General features: G+C 33.5%; 1 protein-coding gene across 4 annotated transcripts in view; it reads right to left on the bottom strand.

Moving 5' to 3' along the window:
- The window catches only part of TECRL (trans-2,3-enoyl-CoA reductase like), a 97,886-nt gene that overhangs the window by 46,813 nt on the left and 28,416 nt on the right, over window positions 1-22,657 (bottom strand). For all 4 annotated transcript variants that reach the window (XM_070612818.1, XM_070612821.1, XM_070612820.1 and 1 more), the window contains exon 3: window positions 3,442-3,486. In XM_070612818.1, the coding sequence (XP_070468919.1) occupies window positions 3,442-3,486 (45 nt within the window). The remainder of the gene's footprint in view (window positions 1-3,441; window positions 3,487-22,657) is intronic.

The following is a 22,657-nucleotide window of genomic DNA, read 5'->3' as shown; positions in this document are numbered from 1 at the left end:
TATATGGCTTCAAAAGAGAGATTATGCAGGTGGGTCTGACCTAATCATGAGTTCTTTAAACCTGCATGGAGAGGCAGACAGGAATTCAGAGATTCAATGTACTAGAAAGCTTCACTGTACCATTGCTGGCTTGAAGATGAAGAGGGCCACATGGCAAGTAGTAATGCAGGTGGCCTCTAGGAACTGAGATCCAGCAAGGAAATAGGGAGCTCTGTCATAGAAAACCAACAAGAGGAATTCTGCCAACAACAGGAATGAAGATGGAAGTGAGATCTTCTCAAGACTCTTCAGATGAGAAATCCAACTTGGTCCACACCATGATTCCAGCCTTGTGATACTCTGAGCAGAGAATCCAGCCATACTGAGTCTTCAAGCTAACAAATGAGTGTTGGATTAACCTACTAAGTCTGTGATAACGTGTTACACAGCTAATGCAAATGTAACATGGAAGCTAATGCACCCTGGATCAAGGGAAAGACTTTGATATCTGAATGGTCAGTAATGTCGTTGTGACAATCATGTATAACAACAAGAAATGTTAATAAGGACCAAAATTTCTGATAGCTTTGCACCACTTAAAAGTGTGATGAAAACATCTTTCCGATATACAGCTATTGACACATTTGGGGAGGGAATTAGTTTCTACTCCTATATCACCCATGCTGACTTCAAGGAAGAGAGCATTACAATTATGCTTTTAAAATGTGGTCCCATCAATATGACATTGGATAAAACACCCTGACAGAATCCAGACATATCATTAATCATACCACTTTTAGACTCAGTTCAGGGACCCTGTTGTTGGCCTTGCATGCTTCTTGCCTTTTTCAAAGGGAAAGAAATATGTAGGGCCAAGAGAACGTGCCTAACAGGAGCCCATGCCATCTCTTTCTCATATCTTGTTCTAGCCATTTAAGGAGCCTGAATTTCTAGCCCAAATTAACTTATGCAAAACATCTTCCTTGATTATTTCCTTCCAAGGATGAGCCAGGCAGTAGGATGCAACCTCTAAATCTAGGGGTTTGTCAAGGCTGTTGTATAAAAGGAATGGATGGTTGGAATCAGTGATGGGAAGAGAAGGGCCAACTGCCCAATCTTCACCTTTCTATTATAGAAATCCGATGATTCTGAGTTAGAACTTCAACCCTGTACTTCCAGGACATTATGAAATATGCTAATCAAGGTAGAATGAGAGAACACATTTTAGTTACCGGGTTGTATGGCAGATTTATTGCAGTAATGGCTTCAGTTCTTCACCATTCCCATATCACACCATTTACAATATGAATTTTCATTCCTCCCATTAAGAGTTGGTGTCTATTTCCCCACCCCTTGAACATGGGCTAGCCTAGTGACCTACTTTGGCAAACAGAATGTGGAGCAAGGGATCATATGCCAATTCGAAACCTGGGCCTCAAGAGTTTTTGAGTCCTTGTGCTTATTTGTTTACCCCTGATTCTGCCATAAGAACAAGCTCAGAATATTCTGCCACAGCATGGGAGACCACACAGAGCAGAGAGGAGTGGCTGTAGCTATGGCCATCCTACACCAGCTGGTCCCCAGCAATCCACCAGCTGACTGCAGCTGCGTGAGTGAGCCTAGCCAAGCAAGCCCAAGTCCAGCCCAGCTCAGCAGAATCACTGAGCTAAATGAATGGTTTTTAACCTGTAAAAATCAATTTTCGCTATTTTGTTTACATTTTAGTGATGTCTTTTTGTGTGAGGAAACTATAAAAGACTCTAAATTCACATGATGTCATTACTCATAGTATAATCATTCTGGCAAATATATTCTGGCAGCAAATCTATGTAAATATTCAGGCCTTGATTTTTTTGGTATTGTCTTTTTTCCTTAATATTAATAGTTGTAACTATGACTGATGAAGCATCTACCATGTACCAGTCATTATAGTGCTTTGTAAACACAATCTTAACACTTATAAAAAGTCAAAAACCCAAAAACAAACCATGAGTTAGGTTCTTTATTAACTCCACTTTCCAAAAGAAGACACTATAGATAGGTAAGTAGAAGAGTCAAGTCTAAACTTCTGAGTTACTCCAAATAACCCTCTCTTTGCACCATGCCCTGCTTATCTCACTAAATTAATTGACTTTTTTTCAAGTACATCATCACATGCCTATCCAAGGACAACAACAGGGCTACACTTTATTCAGACCACACCCAGGCACACTCAACCAGGTAAATAAATTTGAGAGGAAAGTAAAATTTACATTCACCAGAAAGGTGGAAATAAGAGAAATTCCCTAGTCCTTTATCGTGTCTTTCAAATTGAAATTACATTTGGCATCGAGGCATGTGACATTCTCAGAGTTTTCTTTATATGAATCAACTTCAAAAATAATACCGCAATTTCATTTTATGTTATTTCAGCATCCATGTGTTGAAAAGGCATTTATGTACTGGTACATACTAGGCCCTGTGGAGGCTAAAATAAACAAGATCATGATTCTTCTCTTTCAAACTCTAGCCACATGGGGATTTTTCTTGAACATTTGAACTTGAAAGAACTTGAGCCCATCAAGAAAGAGTGACTTCTGTGAATGCCATGGATGCCTATGGTTTCAACACAGAAGTCTCAAAGAAAGACAGAAAGAAAGATGGTTTAAGATAGCAATGAGAACAAACACAACATCTTAGAGAGATCCAAGGAAATCATCATTTATCCTTACGTGAATGTGATATCTGAGAGATGACAGCCTAAGCATTAGCAAAAGCACCAGGAAAAAAAATTCAGTTCACCATTGTAAGAAAAAATGCAGAGATTGAAATTCCTTAATAGATGCCTCTTAGAGATTTACTGTTACGGACTTTGACTAAGTATTCCTCTAAAGTTTACATTCTACCCACAGCTTTTATTTAACAAGTCCAAATTGAAGTTGAAGTTGATGCAATGTCAAAAACAATGATTCTCAGCAGGACTCATCTTTAAGTGTATTTATTTATAAATTTTCTGAATGGAGAATAGTTTGAAATTTTGAGAAACTTGAGGCTTAATAGTGAATATAATACTTCTCCTTAAAATTCACTCATTTCTGCTTCTCCTTACCTGACTTACTCTGCTTTAGAACAGCAAAAAAAGAAAAAAGGAAGAAAGAGCTAACTTGTATCCCCGAGAATATATTAGGAGGCAGTAGAAAGAAGGAACACAGCAGTAAAATCTTTAGAGACAGTAAAATGTTAGTTCACATCTTGCTTCCAATACTCACTGACAGTGAATGTGTAAAACTTATCTCTTTAAGACTAAAATTCCTCATCCATAAGAGTGGAGCCCAGGCTTGCGGAGACAATCAAATGAGATAATACACTTAGATCACTTATTACAGTGCCTGCCATTTAGTAAGTGAGAAACGAATACTAGCTATTGATGACATAAAAGAGATTCTGAATTAAATAAATGGATCAATGAAAGTTGGTTCTTACCACGTTCTAGCTGCAGGCCAATTCGGGAAGGGTACCACTTTGGACCTATTCAATGAAAAATAATAAAATTTAATTGTCGGCGCAAGTATAAACACATTTTAAAATCTAGTAGTTTCTATTGTAAGACAGATTATACCTTAAGAACTGGATAAAATGGTTATTCCGTGTCAGAAAAGGAGATAGTTGTTATCCTCTGCAGAGTGCTGATGAGCAATGGTGGATAGTTTTAAAAGAAAGCGTGACTAGAGCTTTAGGAGTCGTGATTCTCTGCTTTTTGATCTGGGGACTGGTTACACAGACGTGTTCAATTTGTGGATATACACCATGGTATGTGACCTATGACTTGTGCACTTTATGTAATTATACTTCAATAAAAAGCTTAAACTTCTTCATTTAAAACTGGAGGACTTTGATCTCATTTAAAATTTATAATATTGGCATGTGAAAGTGGGTTATTCTGTATCAGGAGTAAGGCACTCAGAATAATATGTATTATTGACTTTTAATATTGTGGGGGTATTGATCATAGCAGAAACATCACTAGTATCTTCTACTTATACTAATGTTAAGAATAAAAAGTTACTAAAGAATTCTATCTAAATAGGAAAAGAAAAACAGCTTTATTAAATACTGCCATAATAAAAAAGTTGGTTCACAATTACCTGAATATAATTCTTTTCTCTTAAAGTGAATCGTATGTTCTTACTTTAAAGTCTGTTGAAAATTTAATTCTTAACTTTGAGTTCCAATTTTAAGCAAATTGACTTAATAAATAATATATTAAAAGAAGAGTATTGTCAAAGGAATATTCCACAATTGTTATTTTGTTTTCAAAACATTGCTTTTTAAAGTGTCACTAAGAGTGATGATAATGTGACATAATGACTATTGCAACAAATTGTCTCTAAATTTACTGCAAAAAGACAACTTATACATGCAAGTTCTCATGGACAAATAACTCAGAAGTCAAAAAGTGTAATCAGAAGTTAAAAGCTATTTAAGATTATCTCTAAACAAAATTTAGTAATAGCATGGCAAATGATGAAGGCACAAATATTTAATTCTGACATTTTATTTTTTTTAACTAGGAAATATGCAGGTAAAGACAATTAATTTTGTTTTGTTTTTGTATTTACTTATACAATTGTTATATTTACATAGCCATTTGTTGGTCTGGAACGTATTCTGACATTATTTGTTGAAAAATATTTAAAAATAGCTGCACTTATTACTCATAGTGAAAATCTGTTGCCAAAGAAGACATGATGCAAATGAAGGCAATAGAGATTTCTACAGTTTTAATTGAATTTCCAATTATGGGTATTGGAGGAAATACAAACCTTATGAGAATCCATCTGTATTTGACAAATTGTTATTGAGGACCTATAATGAGTGTGCATAAGCTGTCAAATTCGGTCAAATTTAATAATATTCATGTAAGACATCACTTCCAATAGCACTTTATGGTACCTCTGATGGTGGAAATGCCAATATAAAACTAACTCTAGCATTTTAAGCAAATAGATGTGTCTGTGAACTAGATGAGTGAACACTGGCGGAATTCACAATGATGAATCAGAGAAGGTAGAAGCTCTAAACACCTTCAGGGAAATCCATGGCCTTCTAACTCTCTCCACATGGATAAACTATTAATCTACGTATGAAGTAAACTTGGCATCTATAGATTGTGACCTTTGAATACTGTACTAGTGAAAGAGAGTTATTTACTGCCTATATAAGGCTTTAGATTTGTTTTAGTCATCTCTTCAAAGAACAAAACATACATTTGCTGAAATGCTCTGTGCTTGTTGGAGTGAGGTGGATTAGGCTGGAAGAATGACATAAAAAGAGTTAATAAAGGATAAAGAACATATGTTGCATACGGATTTTTAGCATGTATGAGTAGTCCAGAAGATTATTTATAATGCTGAGTACATTGAATTTGGACAACTGGCTCACAGCTGAATTATGACTATGTAGTAGATCTAAGGCATCTGCCAGTATCTTAAATTATCTAAGAAGTTGAACTTGATTAGGATAACTCCTATCATATTCTAACCATGCCTTAGAATTCTTTCCTTGATAATTGGAAGTGTTCATATGATTATGTAATAACATTCTAAATAGCTAATGTCTTTATGTAATTCAATCAGATTTATTTTAATAAGGTAGTGTTTTCCAAACTGCTGGTTGTAACCCATCAGTAAGTTGAAGAATGGAATTAGTGTGTTATTCTCAGCAATATATAGAGGAATACGATAGAATAGATTAGAATAGATAGATTAGAATAGAAATAAATTGAATAGAATAGAGTAGAAATGGATTGTCATGATTGGATACAATATATTGGAATAAATTCTAGATATTGTTCTTTGAACTTTTGCTTCAATAGTTTAAATTGTATAAAAACACTTGTGTTTTTATAAGACTATTATGCATTTCTTATTCTGAATCATAGTCAAAAAAGCTTGAACACCATGGGTCTAAAAACTATAGGAAATGTCAACCAGGGAATGGAATGCTAAATGGAACATATGATGACATGTTTCCTTCGTGTGCACATTGCATCATCACTTTGGTTATACTGCTTTATTAGTTAGTACCATTATATTCTTTCCAAACAGTAGAAGCCTACAAATGTGAACAAAAAGAGCAGGCACATGAATTCTATCTCCTTTTTCCTAAGAAATAAACATCAAGTATTATTATCCAAAACTCTTCCTTGATGGAAGAATGAAGGATCTTCCTTGATGGAAAAATACTGGCTGCTGATTTAATATTGTTAAATGACTCATTCAGTGTTTTACCTCACTAGAACTAAATGAGCCATTTTATTCCCTGTAAAACATTTCTTTGCAGTCTTATAAATGCCACCTACATAATTAAGTGATCAAGCTGAAATGGAATCAAGGAAGCCAGTAAGAAATGACATGCGTGATAGTCCTTATGCATCTGAAAAATAAGAGAACCGTTTCCAATCTTATCTCCAACAACAACAGAAAGTCTTAACACGCAAACCAGCAACCATCAATGTGTGTAATTTTGCTGACCTTGAAAAGAAAATGCATGTTAGAGAGTTCGATGTTACAAAGAGCTCAAGTAAGAAAGACAGAGTGCTGTAACACTGTGTAATCTGCAATCGCAAAGCAAGGCTTCTGTAGGAAAACAGGCATGGTTCCAAAAATAAAAAATTCAAAAGTTACATAAATAAATCTTCAGAATTATAAAATGAGAATGAAAGCAAGAAGCATGAAGCAACAAGCAAATTTCACAGTTGAATACAAGGCATAATGCAAGAATAATGTGGGCCAGGAAGAAGAGCACACAGGTACAATCAAATTCCTTTATCCTCACTGGTTCAAGTTTATAAGCAATTTGTTCACCCAATCACCCACTGAACTTCTAAGAAACTACCAGGCTTGATGATCATGCCTATATTTCCATTTACACTAGACACTTTTAGCTGTTCAAGTCTCCCAGAGTGTCCACCATCACAATGTCACTTCTCCCAGTTTTGCTGTGTACAACTTCTAATCAGACCTGATTGCCTACCTCTCCATGCCTTCTCAGGTTCCCCCAGTGTACTTTAGGACACTCATAATTTGTCATCAGCAAAAACTTCTAAATCATCAACTCCCACACCAAAAATCCCTCAAGCTTCTTGCTTTAATATAAAACTTCTCTACATATTTTTCAACTGGTGTTCATTCTTTACACCAAATTGACCCAACTGTGGTCATGAAAGTGTGATAAGAATCCTCCTTGCTATTAGATGCTGCTTCCAAAACATTTTTTCTCCATTCTCCTTGTGGAGTGCATATCACCAGACTATACTATCTAATATTATTTGTTCTTGTTGCCATCTATGGTGGACTGGTCTTTCCACCTAAATCAGTGATAATTTTAGCTAAGAAATCCTCTCCACCACTACTCATCTATCATTGTTGGTGATTTTAATATCATTTTAATTTCGTGTCCTTTCGTTCCACGATCTAGCCAAATCCAAATATTTTCTAGCTACTCTCTCACTTTTTCCCAGAGTCTTATGCTCACCAATAAATGCACCACCTTGAAAATACCAATTTCAAACATCCTACTTTCTCATCACTAACATCTTTTCTCCCTATTAACTTAAACTAGTATTTCTGGCTCAAATATTCTTTGATTCTTCAAGGATTTTCCAACAATTATCCCACTATTTTCACAATGTTAAGTTTCTTATTTCTCCAACATTTTCATTCTTCTCTAAGCTCAATTCTAGGATCCAAAGCAGTTATCACACCTTAATCAATGATCTTCACTACTTTGTAAAATTTTCCCTCTGCCTCACTACTTGGCAAATATTAAACCTTGTTATACTCAACTATTTCATTCTCTGTGTCTGAATCTGTTTCTGAACGACTTCTGTACAGGGAGAATTTCCCTGATACTATCAGATGCACCAGATCTCAGTATTACTTTCCAGTTGCTTTTAACCCATTACCCTGTTTTTGATCTTCCTATCTGAAATTATTTTATGCACCTATTAAGATGTTTAGTATACATACATCCTTACTGTTGAGCAACCTCCATGAGAAGAGGTAGTCATGATCATATTTATTATCACTATATATGCAGTGATAGGAATGGCACAGAGGAATGTGTGGTTTTCTAAGATTTGAATAAACAAATAGCCTCTTATTGAAGAAGAGTTGGTAGAAGTCATACATACACCATGGTTTTAATCAAATGTGAGATGTTATTTATAATAAATTCTTTCCCTATATAAAGAATCAGTGTTTTATTGCTAGTTAACTGCAAAGTTTGTGGACATTGACTGTCTGAGCTTAAATCCTGGGACCATAATCTACTAGTTGCCTTATTTATTTTGGGCAAGTTACCTATTTGAATCTTATTTTCCTCATCTGTTAAGCAAAATAGTTAATTAAAAAAAGGATATATAACAAAGGTATCTAACCCTTAGGGATGTTGTAAGACTTAAATGAGATAATGCATGCAAACTACCAAAAGCTACTAAGACCTAATTAAATACGTATTATTAACGTTAGTTTTAAAACAAAACAATATGAAACCTTTTAGTCCTTTGTTTAGACACAAGAATTTCTGCTAAAACACTATATGTGCCTTCTTGAAACACTTCATCTGCAAAATCACACTCTGAAAATTACAGAAGTTCTGAAAAAAACAGAGTTGGAGAAGCTTGTTTAAAATTTGTACAACCGTATATTGTGATCACTAACAGAAACAGCAATAACCATAATAAAAATACTGGTACACGTAAAAAGGTATTCTTAATAAATGAATATGACAGAAAATATAGGGCTTGACCTTCTTTAAAAAAAGTAAAAGAAAAATTGATGGAAATGTGCATAAGAAAGATTTGTGACTGCTGAAATTAACAAAAATAAGGGGAAAATAGACAATAAATCTTTCTAAGGCAAAGCATTTGGGCAAATTGACCCAGGTTAGAAATAGATACTGTGGTCTAGTGTCTATTTCTCTACCCATTCATGTGTTCATGTTATGTCCTTCACATTCAGCTACCATTCCTTGAGAATGCAAAATGATGCCACGCTCAGAAAAAAAGGCGCATGAACAGTTGTAAATTCCACATTGTGCTAACATCATTCCTCTATTTATCAACCATATATGAACTAATTAGTGTTATAGAAACAAATAGAGCAAATAAATACATAATCAAGTAGGAATAATCTCACAGTCAAAATATAGTTGCTGTTCAACAAGAACAAACCAAGGAAACATTCCTCACCACACCCTTCAAATTATGTATTAAATTTATTTTCCTTTGCTGCAACCAAGGTAAACACGCATGCACACACACAAAGAATGAGGACATTATGAGGGCCTTATACATCAGAATGAGCTTGAACTTGATGCTGCCATGAGTAAAGAGTAAGATACTTGTGCGGGTCAATATATGAGAAAATGTATCCAACAGAAGACTATTATAGGTGTCTATATTAAAAATTACAAAGACCTGAACTGTGATTGTACGAATTAAGGTAATGTGCAGATTTCATAGCAATGGCATACAGTTCGTAAACCAAGTGGACAATTGGATACAAAATATAAGGGAGACAGTGGTGTTTATAATGATCTGCAGATTTCAAGAATGAGTAGCTGAACCGAATTATCATTCACTGAATTAGGGAAAATAAGAACAAGTCTGAGGAGGCATATGATGTGTTTAATTTTGATCGTGTGGAAGCTGAGGTATCTGCAAAATATACAAGCTATTGCAATGCCACTTCGGCTGTTTAGTATAGAGCCAAAAGTTCTGAGAAGGACAGAGTTTTGTTTCATTCATTCATTAGTGATATTTTCTAAACCATGGGAATAGTTGAGGGCACATAAAAAGAGAGAAAAAATGTAGAATTAAAAGGGAAGAATGTTGAGGATAAAATCTGAGAAGAACCAACATTTAAGAGACCGAAAAATAAGATAAGAAGTTCTCAGAGTCTGAGAATGAAAGATGAGAGAAGATAAAGTTTAACATCTTAGAATCAAGTGGGCAGAGAGTCAAAAATCAAACAAACAAAAGGAGTCAAACAAAGAGAAGGGAGGTGCACCACGTCACATGCATTGGAGAGTTCAAATTACATATGACCAAAAATGGTCCACTGCTTTATCCAAAAAGAAACTGCCAGGGACCTTAGAAAGTTCTCTGACATTCTGACAAAGGAAAGTGTTCTGAAGTGTATGCTAAGTGAGGGATAGAGGAAGGAATTATGACATTGTTATAGTAGTTTGTAAGTTGGGAAAATCTTGAAAAAAAGAATAATTAGCGAGGAAGCATTTGAAGATATAGGGAAAAAAATGAGACAAGTGAGTAAATCTTCTAAGGGTATGGAGAGAAGATTGCATAGTGGAACTAAGACGCTGATATGGATCAACCAGTGAAAGAACAGTTTAGATAAATTACAAAACAGAGTTTTAACCTAGATGATAGATCAGAAGAAAGGTGATGTTCTAGAGATTATACATCTCTGTGAGTTCCAGAAACTGGGAGTCCTGGAGCAAAAGAGTGAGGCATTTAGAACAAAAGATGTTCAACTGGCTTTGTTCAGAGTTTCAAATATTAAAATTCAATTATAACTCATGGAAAAACTCATGGTGTGGATAAGTGGGTAAATAGCTAAAGTGAAGTGGAGGTGAAAATTCCAGAAAAGCAGGCAGTTTTGATGTTACCATATTGGATGGTGCTCATTTTAGATGTAATTTTCAATGTAGTGCCAGGTCATAGAATGGAGAAATCTATAATCCAGATTCTAGAGCCCTCAAAGAAAATAGAGAAAAGTTGGATAGATAAGTACAAAAAAAAGAAGAACGAAAGATAATATACTAGAATGACATGAATCTTATAGACAGTGGAGTTGCGACGTGAGAGAAAACTTACCTTAAATTTTAAAAATAAACTGGACAAATGATTTCTTGTGGATTGTGACAAAATATATAGATTTCACTTGATAAACATTTAGTCAACCTGAAAATGATACTACAGAAATGCCTATCTAAAATATTCTTCCTAGGTTAAATCTTTTACTTTTGATTTTTCGTAGTATCTAGGTACACCTTGGAAATGACTGACATAAGCTTTTAGACTCAAAAGATGCTGTAAGAAGGAATTAAGATATTCTACTTTTAAGCACATATAGTTTTAACAAGTTTCAACCTGTTAATCATAAAATATTTTTAATATATACATTGTTTGGAGTCTCTGAATATGTTTTGTTTGCACTAAAGAAAGTTAGCAAGGACAATTTCTTAATTCATATAGATGCATTTGACAATTTTCTGAAAACAGACGTTAGATCATCTCTGTACTATCTTGGCTCTATAGTAGAAAAGATAAGTATTTTACTGTTTAGCAAATATTCATTTTATGACAATGCCCTAGCATATACTCACACACACTTGCACACATACACACACACACACACAGACATAGATGTGAGGTCTGGATATTAAAATGCACATAATTACATATATAAGTCCACATAATACTACTTTATATAATCTAGATGATTCTATAACTAAAAGTTTTGTCACTGTGGATTTATTCTATGAATATTTTACTCTAATCTATTTTAAGAGAGAACTAGTGCTTATTAAAATAAATGATGCAAAGATAATGCTATACAGGGTCATATTTGGTAACTATTGGAAAATGAAATATGACGGTATTAAAAAATATTTGGATTATAATATTTGAAAAACATAATATCCCTGAAAATGTTTGGAATTCAAATTTATGGAACCCTAAATAATGAATGGAAGAGATGTTAAGAAGTTATCTGATCCTAATCAGCAAAAGAACAGAGAAATCATGATACAAAATAAACGACCAGGAAAACATTTTAAAAGCAGAATTAATTCTCTAAGATTTAGATATTGTTTAAAAAAACAAACTAATATAAATATAGCTAAGAAAGAAAATGGCTGTATAAATTTATTAATAATCATATGATTAGAATTTAAAATTGTAAAAATGAAGGTAACAATTAAATGGTGAGAACCCTATACTCCATCCTGATGCCGGGATAAATTGGAGATATTAAAAAATTTTATGTAAAAAACAGAACTATATCTTACAAGTGTAAGGATAAAATGTCAAAATTTTTAAAGATTAAAGGTTGAAAATAATACTTCTAAATAGGCCACACAAAACAGAAAATATAAAATAAATAACTGATTAATTTGGATCTATAAAATTTCTTTTCTCCAGCAAAAACGGAAAAATAGTGTCTGTGACTTTTATGCTAATTTTTAAAGACCTTATGTTTTATTAATACAATGAGAACATCCACATAGCCAAAGATGTGGGTAAAGACCATGAACAGATAATTTTCAGAAAAGTACATATAAATTGCAACTAAGAGTGTGAAAAATTCATTCACTAGTGATCAAATAAATGGAATCTAATACTAAATAAAATTTTTCCACTCATCAATTATCAAAAATTAATAAGTTGTTAATATCCAGTTACTGAAGGAAGAGAAAAAAGACATTCGTAAGTACTGTACTGTTTTGAGTCTGTAAATTAGGAGAGAAACTTTGGCAATACACGTTAGATTTTCAAATGAGTTTCTTCTTCTTGTTTTTTTTTTTTTGAGGAAGATCAGCCCTGAGCTAACATCCACCGCCAATCCTCCTCTTTTTGCTGAGGAAGCTTGGCCCTGAGCTAACATCCATGCCCATCTTCCTCTATTTTATATGTGGGACACCTGCCACAGCATGGCTTGATAAGTAGTGCATAGGTCCACGCCCGGGATCCGAATTGGCGAACCCTGGGCTGCTGAATCAGAATGCGCGAACTTAACCACTACACCACTGGACTGGCCCCTTTTCAAACGAGCTTATTCTCTATAACAACATTTTCTTTTTGCCATTATTCTTAAAAATATGGCAAAAGAGGGTGGGCCTGGTAGTGTAGTGGTTAAGTTTGCATGCTCTGCTTTGACGGCCCAGGGTTTACAGGTTCAGATCCCAGGCTCGGACCTACGCACCTCTTATCAAGCCATACTGTGCCAGTGTCCCACATACAAAATAGGGGAAGATTGGCACAGATGTTAGCTCAGGAACAATCTTCCTCAAGCAAAAAAACAAAAACAAAAACATATATATGTATATATGACTAAAGAAGCTCACGAACATGAGTTATTCTGGTGACTATCTCAATGCATGGTACATGGTAAATGTTCAGTAAATATTGTTCAACATTCAACAAATTTTGTTAATATATAAGCATAATATTGTTTCATTATGGAAGTAGTTAGAATGTGTATCCAGAGAATATGTGTTATACATGCAATCAAAAGTATATCTCTCATAATACTGATCACATATATCAATATATATTTACACAAAAATATATCTAGAAAGTACGTTAAGAAAAGCTAAGAGAATAAAGTGTAAAATATGTGAAATTGTTATATAGACATAGAGAGGTATCAATAGCCATTAAGGAAAAAGTTAATAATAGCTGGATAATGCTTTATTCTTTGTAAATTTTTATAGTTTTAGAAATTTATCTTGTATACTCATCATTTTATTGTAATAAAAAAGGAAGCTATTATGATCTTGCAAAAATAATCTTATGTATTAAATCTGATGTTTCGCCCACAAAGTATATACTCATCAAACAAAAAAAAATCATACATAAAAATAATACATTGGCACACTATTATCTCACGGGATTTTAGAAAACATTATGATACAATTTGGCCATCTAGATTTAACAAAGAGATTATTTACATTTTCAAGAGATTCATAAAAGGATCTGAGCAACTATTTGAATATGATCTGTTTTATGAAATGTGAAAAAGAAAGATATTTTTAACCAACAAGAGAAAACGTATAAGAAAAAATTACCCACTTTATGACGTTTTCTTGTAATAAGGAAGTATCATTAATAAAGCATTTAAAGATTCCATGTGCTTGTTTTTAGATTGTTTACATAGAATTCAACTGTGGTGCGTTTCATGTTTTTCTGAGAAGCTCCTTAAGGAAGACAATCCCAGGGAAGAGAGAAGACTAACGCTGCTTCAAGCTATGTCTTAATGGGCTCTCTTGCTCTTTTATATTACTCATCATACTTTATTTCATAATCCTATTAATGAAGGCAATGTAATCAGAAACAGTGGCTGCCAAAAAGCAAAAAAAGTTAAAAAAAGACAAAAACACAGAGAAAATAAAAAGAAAAAGAAAATTGCATGTTCATTAAAATTTGAGAGAGACTTATCTTTCACCTGTACCAGTGATTTTATTGCTTTACTGCTTCCTGGATTTGTATTATTGAGAGCATTCCTTTTTAAGAGTGTAACCAGTTTCCAAGACATGAATCTCCTTTAGAAATTTAAAGGTCCTCACATAGTCTCATATTCAAATATAAATTAGAAATCTGTCATTTGCTATAGATAATCATTTCTAGTATTTGGTGCATCTATAATATAGGTACTTGCTCAGGTTTAAATATTGCTAACCCAACCATCTTGATGCTTAGAGATTGTAAAACAAAATTATTTTATAATATCAGGTTTGGGAAACATCGGAAGGTCGTGAAAGATGAATCAAAATAACCCTGACATTGCATAGCAAGACGCAGGTTTAAATGCTGTACCGTAATGAAAGGCAGAACAATTTACAGACGGGATCACATCTCATGCACTTTAGGAATTGTTATTAGTTATGACAGTCTTCTTACATGAACCTTGACTGGCAAAATGGTCATCTCTTCCTAACAGTTGGATCTCCTAAGATTCTGCAAACAATCATATATCACATAGGTAAATAGAATTCTCAACACTTCCGTGAGTGTCCAATGACATTTAATATATACAGCAAAGTAAATTTGACAAGTATTTTAAAGTGGTCACAGTGAGAAGAGGTCCATTTCCAATACATGTGACATTAATATGGGCCAGTGGTTTATATTGTGGTTTAGACTGAGACCTCACTGAAGACACTGGCGTAAGAAAGAAATTTCAGAGATTTTATTTATAGCAAGAAACCATATATATATTATGGGCAATATATTATTACAATTTGTGACTTACAGTACACATATACATAACATAATGGGATAGATTCGAATTGTAATTTTTTCTCAAAATATTATCTCAATATGTTTGCATCTCTTAATATCATGTTGAGGGATGATACATTATTTAGGTTATTTTTTTATCTCAAACTTCCACTTTAAGAGCAAATGAATCAGCAATTTCCCTGAAATTTCAAGGTTAGGGAAGCCATCTTCTTCCAGCATTAATTTTTTTTAAGATTTGACATTTCTCTCCACTAACATATATAAGTTGTTGAACTATTTTGAAATATGCTTAAGAAGAAGGAAGTTGGAAATATCCTGTCAACTATTTTTAGGAATCAAGAGAGCATCTGTGACCACAGAGAGTAAATTGATTAACATTAACGTAAAATAAAATTTGCATAATTTTTAACTAGTAGAGTCAACATTAATCAATTCTAAAATATCATTCAATTTGTGTGTGTGTGTGTATACATATTTCTGTATGCCAGGAAATCTTGATGGCTAGACTAAGAATATTCATCTTTTAATAGTATAGCATAGTACCTGATCATTAAACTTGATCAAGTATCTGTTGAATTAAGTTGAATTAAATAATTGATTTTTGCTACTTAAGTAACAACAGAAAAAGATTTTTTAAAGATAAAATTGAAAATACAAAGAATTTAAACTATCACGCTGTGAGATAATCATGTGAAAACCTATAAAATATTTTCCGTGAAATAAAATTTTGTAATTTACCAAATATTATTGGGCTTCAAAATTATAATAACCCTTTCTCTAAAGCTGAAGAAAAATTAACAATATGTGGTATGAAATTGTTAAATGATGTAAATAGCATGCTGAAGAACAGATATTTTGAAAATCCTATTAAATTTTAAATGGTTGACATATGATTCCTGAAATTTCACTCTTTTCCTGAAATATTTTGTCTGAAGTCTATCAAGGATGCGGCTAACTGATGGACCGCTTTTGTTATTTCCAGCTGAGAGGGGTTCATATAGTCTAGTTTCTTTGTGTCTTGTGGGCATATTTGTTAGAATGTCTTCGATAACTAGAACATTAACACCAACAGGTTTTATTGTCTCCATCTTGAAATCTACATGTAATATGAAGAAAATGATGATATTGCTTCCCACAAGTAAAAGGGTCTTATTGAACCTCAATGATTAAATTCCTAGAAGGTGAATAGTCACTTAATTCCCATAGATTTCACAAAATGTAACCTTGACTGTTACCAAAGAATAAATAACCTGCCAAATTATTCCATTTCTCCATCTAAATCATTGACAAGGCTTATAATTCTTTTTGTGAAGGAAACCATTACAGAAAAAATGTTAGCTACTTCTTGAGTTAGCAGCAGAGGGCTTTTTTAAGAAAGGCATTCTGCCACCTCTTTCCTAGGTTGCATTTATCATTTTTTTAGCTTCTTTTGTTGAGAGATCAGGGAATTCTACAGTCTTGTCCAAGAGTCTTTTTTCAGATTGTCTAGAGAATACTCATTATTCTATACTATATGTGATAAATCCTTCCACTGGGTTATCTTTGCTTTGAGTTGCTCTCCTTGAACCTTTCAAAGTTTAGCATTGTTTATATCCTCCTAGCCTTTTGGCAAAGATTTATAAGCATTTCAACTGTCACAATCAATTATATGGGCCTTCATGTGGCTGAAACTACAATTGGTGTGTTAATTCTATTGTTCCTTCTCTTGCATTTTTCCCAGGGGCTTTTCTGGGAACTGCGGAGACAACTCCTCCAGGAGATTAGAAACATCATGGAAACTTTTTATGGTATTTGTCAACTAATAGCACACAGGTCAGGGGCAAAACGATTTTGCTTTTTCTTTCAGAAACTTCTTTTATTACATAGAGTCTGTGCACAAATTACACTTCAAGTGATTGTCATTCATTTTTTACTGCAGTTCATATACTACTAATTCTGAGATCAGTCTCACAGAAGAAAATTCCATTAGCTCTTTCAAGCCATATTTGCATTCTTTCCTTCTATTCATATTAACTGGTGTTTTTAATTTAATAGTTTACCTTATGGTGCTAAGTTATTACAACCAATTGTGAACTATGCTTAGACTGATAGCACTATTATTCACTACATAAGTTCTAAAATTAACTTTTGAGTTAGTTCCCTATTTGCAAATGGGGACTAATAATAGCCTTTCCCACGTAAAATAAACAGGTATTGTTTGGATTTCTGCCTGAAGAAATTAATGAAAAATATGACTCAGTAAAGTAGAGGCAATGGAGGTTAGTGGTTAGAGTACAGGGTACAGAGTCATAATCCCTGAGATTAAAATTCCCAGCTCTGCCACTTATTACCTATGTGACCTTGGGCAAGTTGTCTAATCATTTTTTTAAAGACTTTCACCTGTAAAATGAAAATTATAATACTACTAGATGATCATAGAGTTTTTGTGAGTATTTTTAAAAATTGGCTACATGAAAATATCTTAGGAGATTCATGACACAGCTAATTAAACCTAATAGAGTTATGTTTCTGAGGGATAATGTTTAAGGAGCACAAGCACACCTAGATTTAAGGAAAGAAGAGAGAGAATAATAACAAGACAAATGTCATAAGCAAAGAGATTTTCTTTTATTTTTCCTTCCTTCTCAAATTTTCTTAAACAGAAATGTTTACTGTAGGGGAGGAAGACATTTCCTCTACCCTCTCTGGGTTCGTCTGGCCAGAGAATGAGTTGAATTCACGTGAGACAGAATAGCAAGAGAAAATTAAACAAAGCTTTATAACATGTATACATGGGAGAGGCTCAGGCAAGCTGAGCAACTCGCCAAAATGGCTGAAGCCCCCACCTTAAATATCATATCCAGCTAAAGACAAAGAAGGATGTTGGGGGTGGGGGGGGGGAGGGGGGGGAGTCAGTTACAGGAGGTTACCAGACAAGCACAATAAACAAATGCAGATTTAAGTCCTTGCCTTCCCCATTGAGTAAGAGTTTCTAGAGATAATGTCATCCCCCCTTCTTCCTGGTAGAGAGGGAGATATCTTTACAGATGGAGATTTCCTTTACAATGTAAATGCCTCTTACAAAGGGTAAGTAAATTCTACTTTTCAGTTGCTTTCCTGTCTGCAAAGTAACCAGCCCCAAATAATCATCATGCCAAAGAGACATATCTTGGGGTGGCCAATTTCAGGCCCCTACTTTACCAATTTTGAGAAATATGTTACTAGTCCATACAAAATCTGTGAGTAGAAAAATTCCGTAGAATATCATTCTAATTTCATGGTGGTATTATTGGGCTGGAGAAACTTATTTATTTATTTTTTATTTTTTTATTTTGAGGAAGATTACCCCTGAGCTAACATCTGCTTCCAAACCTCTTTTTGCTGAGGAAGACTGGCCCTGGGCTAATATCCGTGCCCACCTTCCTCTACTTTATATGTGGGACACCTGCCACAGCATGGCTTGCCAAGCAGTGCCATGCCTGTCCCTGGGATCTGGACCAGGGAACCCCAGGCCACCAAAGTGGAAAGTGTGCACTTAACTGCTGCACCACGGAGCCAGCCCCAAGAAATTCATTTTATTGGAGAATCCATTTCCAAAACTTAGAAGATTTATCTCCACATAATTGTCCCTTGATACTTAACATCTATCTTCCTCCTTCAAGTGAGTCTTTCTTTGTGAAATTTCATATTTTCTGCCAATGATTATAGCATTATTTTTATTCTTTTTTTCTTGGACATTTGAATCACTTTAAAAAAATTGTGCATTAAGTTTAAATTCGCTTAGGCAGAACATTCCTACCCATTCCTCTGTATTTGCTCACACCTTTTGTACTACTTGGACACAGCTCCTAAAACCCTTGGAATTTCCCAAGTGATAAGAGCTATAAAGGTGTCTTTTGTGATGTTAATGAGGAGACTTTTGGACCCTACCTAAGGATGAGGCCTGGGTGCCAGGAGAACCAACCATACAGTTAGAGGGTTGGAACTTTCAGTCCCACCAGCAGTCTCTGGCCTCAGGGGTGGAGAGAGAGGCTAGAGGTCGGGTCCATTGCCAACAGCCAATGATTTAATCAATCATGCCTATGTAATGAAGCCTCCATAAAAACTCAAAAGGATGGCTTCAGAGAGCTTCTGGGTTGGATTTTATATCAAGGTTAATTTTATACCTGATTATAATTATAATTATAATATTTACCTCCATTCGATATTCATAGAAGTCATCATTCATAATTACTGGTTGGTGGCTAGTTTCTTTTTAGAGTTTATGTATGATGTTAAAATGCTGTTCAGGGCACCTTATCTCGTGATTGCAAACCACCTTTAACTACAAAACCAAAAGAAGTTTTAAAAAAATAGAAAAAAGGTGTTTTTTTTTTTAACTACTTAGAAGAAATACTACCCTTATACAACTCGACAACAATGGTAGTTTTTAATTTTGGTTAGAGATTCCTTGACTTGTGACAAGTAATGACACAGTTTCTAAAGAGTATATTCATTGGACTTTTGCTTTGAGAATTTTTTAAATTAATTTATCTTCTATTTCATCAGTGCCAACTATTGCATCCATCCCTCTTCTATGGAGGACCAGACTATAGGAATTTAAAGAATTTTGAGTATAATAAAGCATAATGAAACTTTTAACATTCAGGCAAAATTTTTTCGCTGGAATTTATCTGTTATTCTGGCAAGCTTCTTCTTTGTTTTTTGGTGAGGAAGATTGGCCTTGAACTAACATTTGTTCTGGCAAACATTTTGATTATAGATTAATTAAATCCACAAAATAGAATATATCATTACAGATTTAAATTAGTATATACACAGTTAGCTGTCACTCTTTGTAAGTTCTCTTATTTTCCAAAAATATAACAATTATTATTCTAATAAATTATTGTATCCCAACAGAGGGATAAATTACCTTTAAAATAAAGAATAGTTGTTAAATTGAATAACATGAAAGGGATAATGCTCCTCTGCTGGAATATGTAGTAGTATACATACGTGAAGTTTTTTAAAAAAAGTCTCTTGAAATCTTAGAAAATATTCTCACAGTTTTAGTCAGATGTTTCCTGGACTTGTATAATGCTTAATTTTTCAGCTTGGTTTTGACAAGAAGGTTGAATTCCTCTGTGCCAGCTTTGTGAGAAGATGAGAGTGATATATAGAGACATGAGTGTGAAGACATCAGAAGCTCTCCAAGAAAGACTTTAAGATAACGAGCAAGAAAAGTAATAACAAATGTTAATGAATAAATGGATGGAGATATTGTAGCTGAGGCCATGCCATGCATTTTGGTACATTAAATGAGAAGAGGAGAAATAGGCAGAAGTATTTGTGTGTGTGGGTGTGTATATATAATTTATAGTTTTATAGATATCTCTTTTCATGAAAACCATTGCTCTTTCTTTCCCCTTTACCTAAACAACTAACACTGTAATTGTAGTTTCCTCCTCCTTCTGCCTCTTCACCAGTCTGATGCTGTGGTGTTACCAGGGCAATCTATCAGATAACTCTTAAGACAGAGCAGAACCAAAAAATTATGAACCTTGGGAGGACACAAGATAGTCAGTGTACAGGACAAGAAAAATCACAGTAAAGAGAGTTCTAAAATAGAACTAAGAAAAATGTAAAGCTGACACAAGTCAGAGAAATAGTAGGGAGACAAGAAATCAAGATCAGTCCGAACACCTAAGAGAACAAAGCATAGAGATAAAAGATTTGTAAGGAGAATTGTCCCCTCAGGAAAACTGGTCTTCTGATAAGAGGTTTTTTTTCCTTTACAAGATTAACAATTCCTATTTTAACTCCAGGGCCTGAAAACAAACAGCATTAGAAATGTCATAATAAAAACATGATATAGTGTCAGAAAATAAAGAAGTAAGTTTGTAGAAAAATCTAATTGTAGTTATATGCGTATGATTATTATTGTTTGAATAGGTTTATGAAATTGATTAAAGTATTCAATGTTATCTGGTTTTAAAGTATGGTAAACACATAAAATGTTGAGGCAATCAACACATAACTTTTAGTTTTTACCATTGTACATACAGTCACATATTGTTAATGTTAGCAATGTTTTTTTGGTTGCCTTTTACTATTTGGCAAATATGTTAAACAATGTCCAATTTAATTGACTTCTAGGTACTGCTTTGTAATGTAATGCAGCAAAAAATGTTTTTGTGTTTCTATACTCTGTAAAACTTGAAGACCAGTTAGTTTTTCAAAAATAGTATAGTAAGTGCAAAACTGCCTAAATATTTTTCTTTAAGTGATGAATATACTTTCAAAGTAAAGGTAATTTTTAAGAAGTAGAAAAGATTCAAATTTATGTAAAGTTGTTAAAAATTAGAACCGTGCTTAGGAAGTCAATAAAATAATAGTTGTCAAGAAATTCTTGAGTCTTGATATAGCTATTAAAACTAACCTATTATTGTCATATTTTCAATTGTCCAGTTCTGAAACTGGACATTTCTAAGATTTTCCACAAGCTACTTAATTTCACTTTCAAAATTCCTAAAAATAGGCTCTGGACCACATTAACATAGAACTTTGGGCTCTATAATTTTAAGATTCTGAGGAATCGTTATGTATGTCTATATATAACACAAACTATCATAAAAGCAATCATAGAAGCACACATCTAGGTGACTGCACATTCTTTCTACCCATACGTAGCCTTTGATTCATTTCCACATTTCCAGACAATAATAGAAATACTATATTTATTATATTGTCATTATTAATTTAAATGCAATCATTTTCTTTCATCTTTCTACTTTATAGTAAAAAAAAAAGTCATTTTCAAATGTCTTCTCACTTATTACTACAATCCAAACTTTCTGAAACTACTGTATAGGATAAAATTGGTCTAAGTCTTCCCAAAGAAGGCAATTCAATTACTAGTTTACCGAGGTCCATATTTCATATGAAAATGCGAATTAACTCAAAACAAATGCCTGCAGAATGAAAATAAACTGGAAATACTTGCGTAAATAACCAGAGTAACAGGATTCACATAGACTATGCGATGATACAAATTTGGAGATTGAAAAATTTCAATAATTTAGAAAATATTGGCATAAATATACAGAGAACTAGATTATCATGCTAAAAGTTGGAGAATTAATCCATGACAGATCTCAGCACTTCTCTTGTTTTGTTCTTTTTTCCTTACGGTCATCCTTTTCTGATTCCTGTCTGCATATCCACATCCTACATGTCTTTATGGTAAAATATTTGAACTCACCTTCCTCAAGAATGTTTAACTGGTTAAGCATATTTCAGATAATTCTATCCCATCCTCTTTATGCTATCTGTTCCTATTAAAAATTTGAAAAGGATCTTTTCCCATAAATATTTATAAATTTTAGGTATATTGACTATTTGGGTTTTACTTTTTATATTCTTTGGATATACATTTGTGTCTTCCTCATGAGACTATTTTTTGAAAACTGACACGACGTCTTCCACCTTCATTTAATTAGTCATTATGCCTCACTTGACTTCATATGTACAGAAAGTATTCAGTCAATATTCTATTTTTTCCCTAAAAAAATGATGAAAATTATGACAGTTCTACTTATCTTACTCTTGGATATTATTAAACAGTTTAATGTATTAAATTGTGAGATTTAAAAATATGTTCAGAAAAGAAATATTGTTCAACCGAATCCA

The sequence above is a fragment of the Equus przewalskii genome, chromosome 3 (genome assembly GCF_037783145.1).
Source record: "Equus przewalskii isolate Varuska chromosome 3, EquPr2, whole genome shotgun sequence".
NCBI classification, from domain to species: Eukaryota; Metazoa; Chordata; class Mammalia; order Perissodactyla; family Equidae; genus Equus; species Equus przewalskii.
Note: the sequence above shows the minus strand (reverse complement) of the source record. Positions and strands in the feature narration are given on the sequence as shown.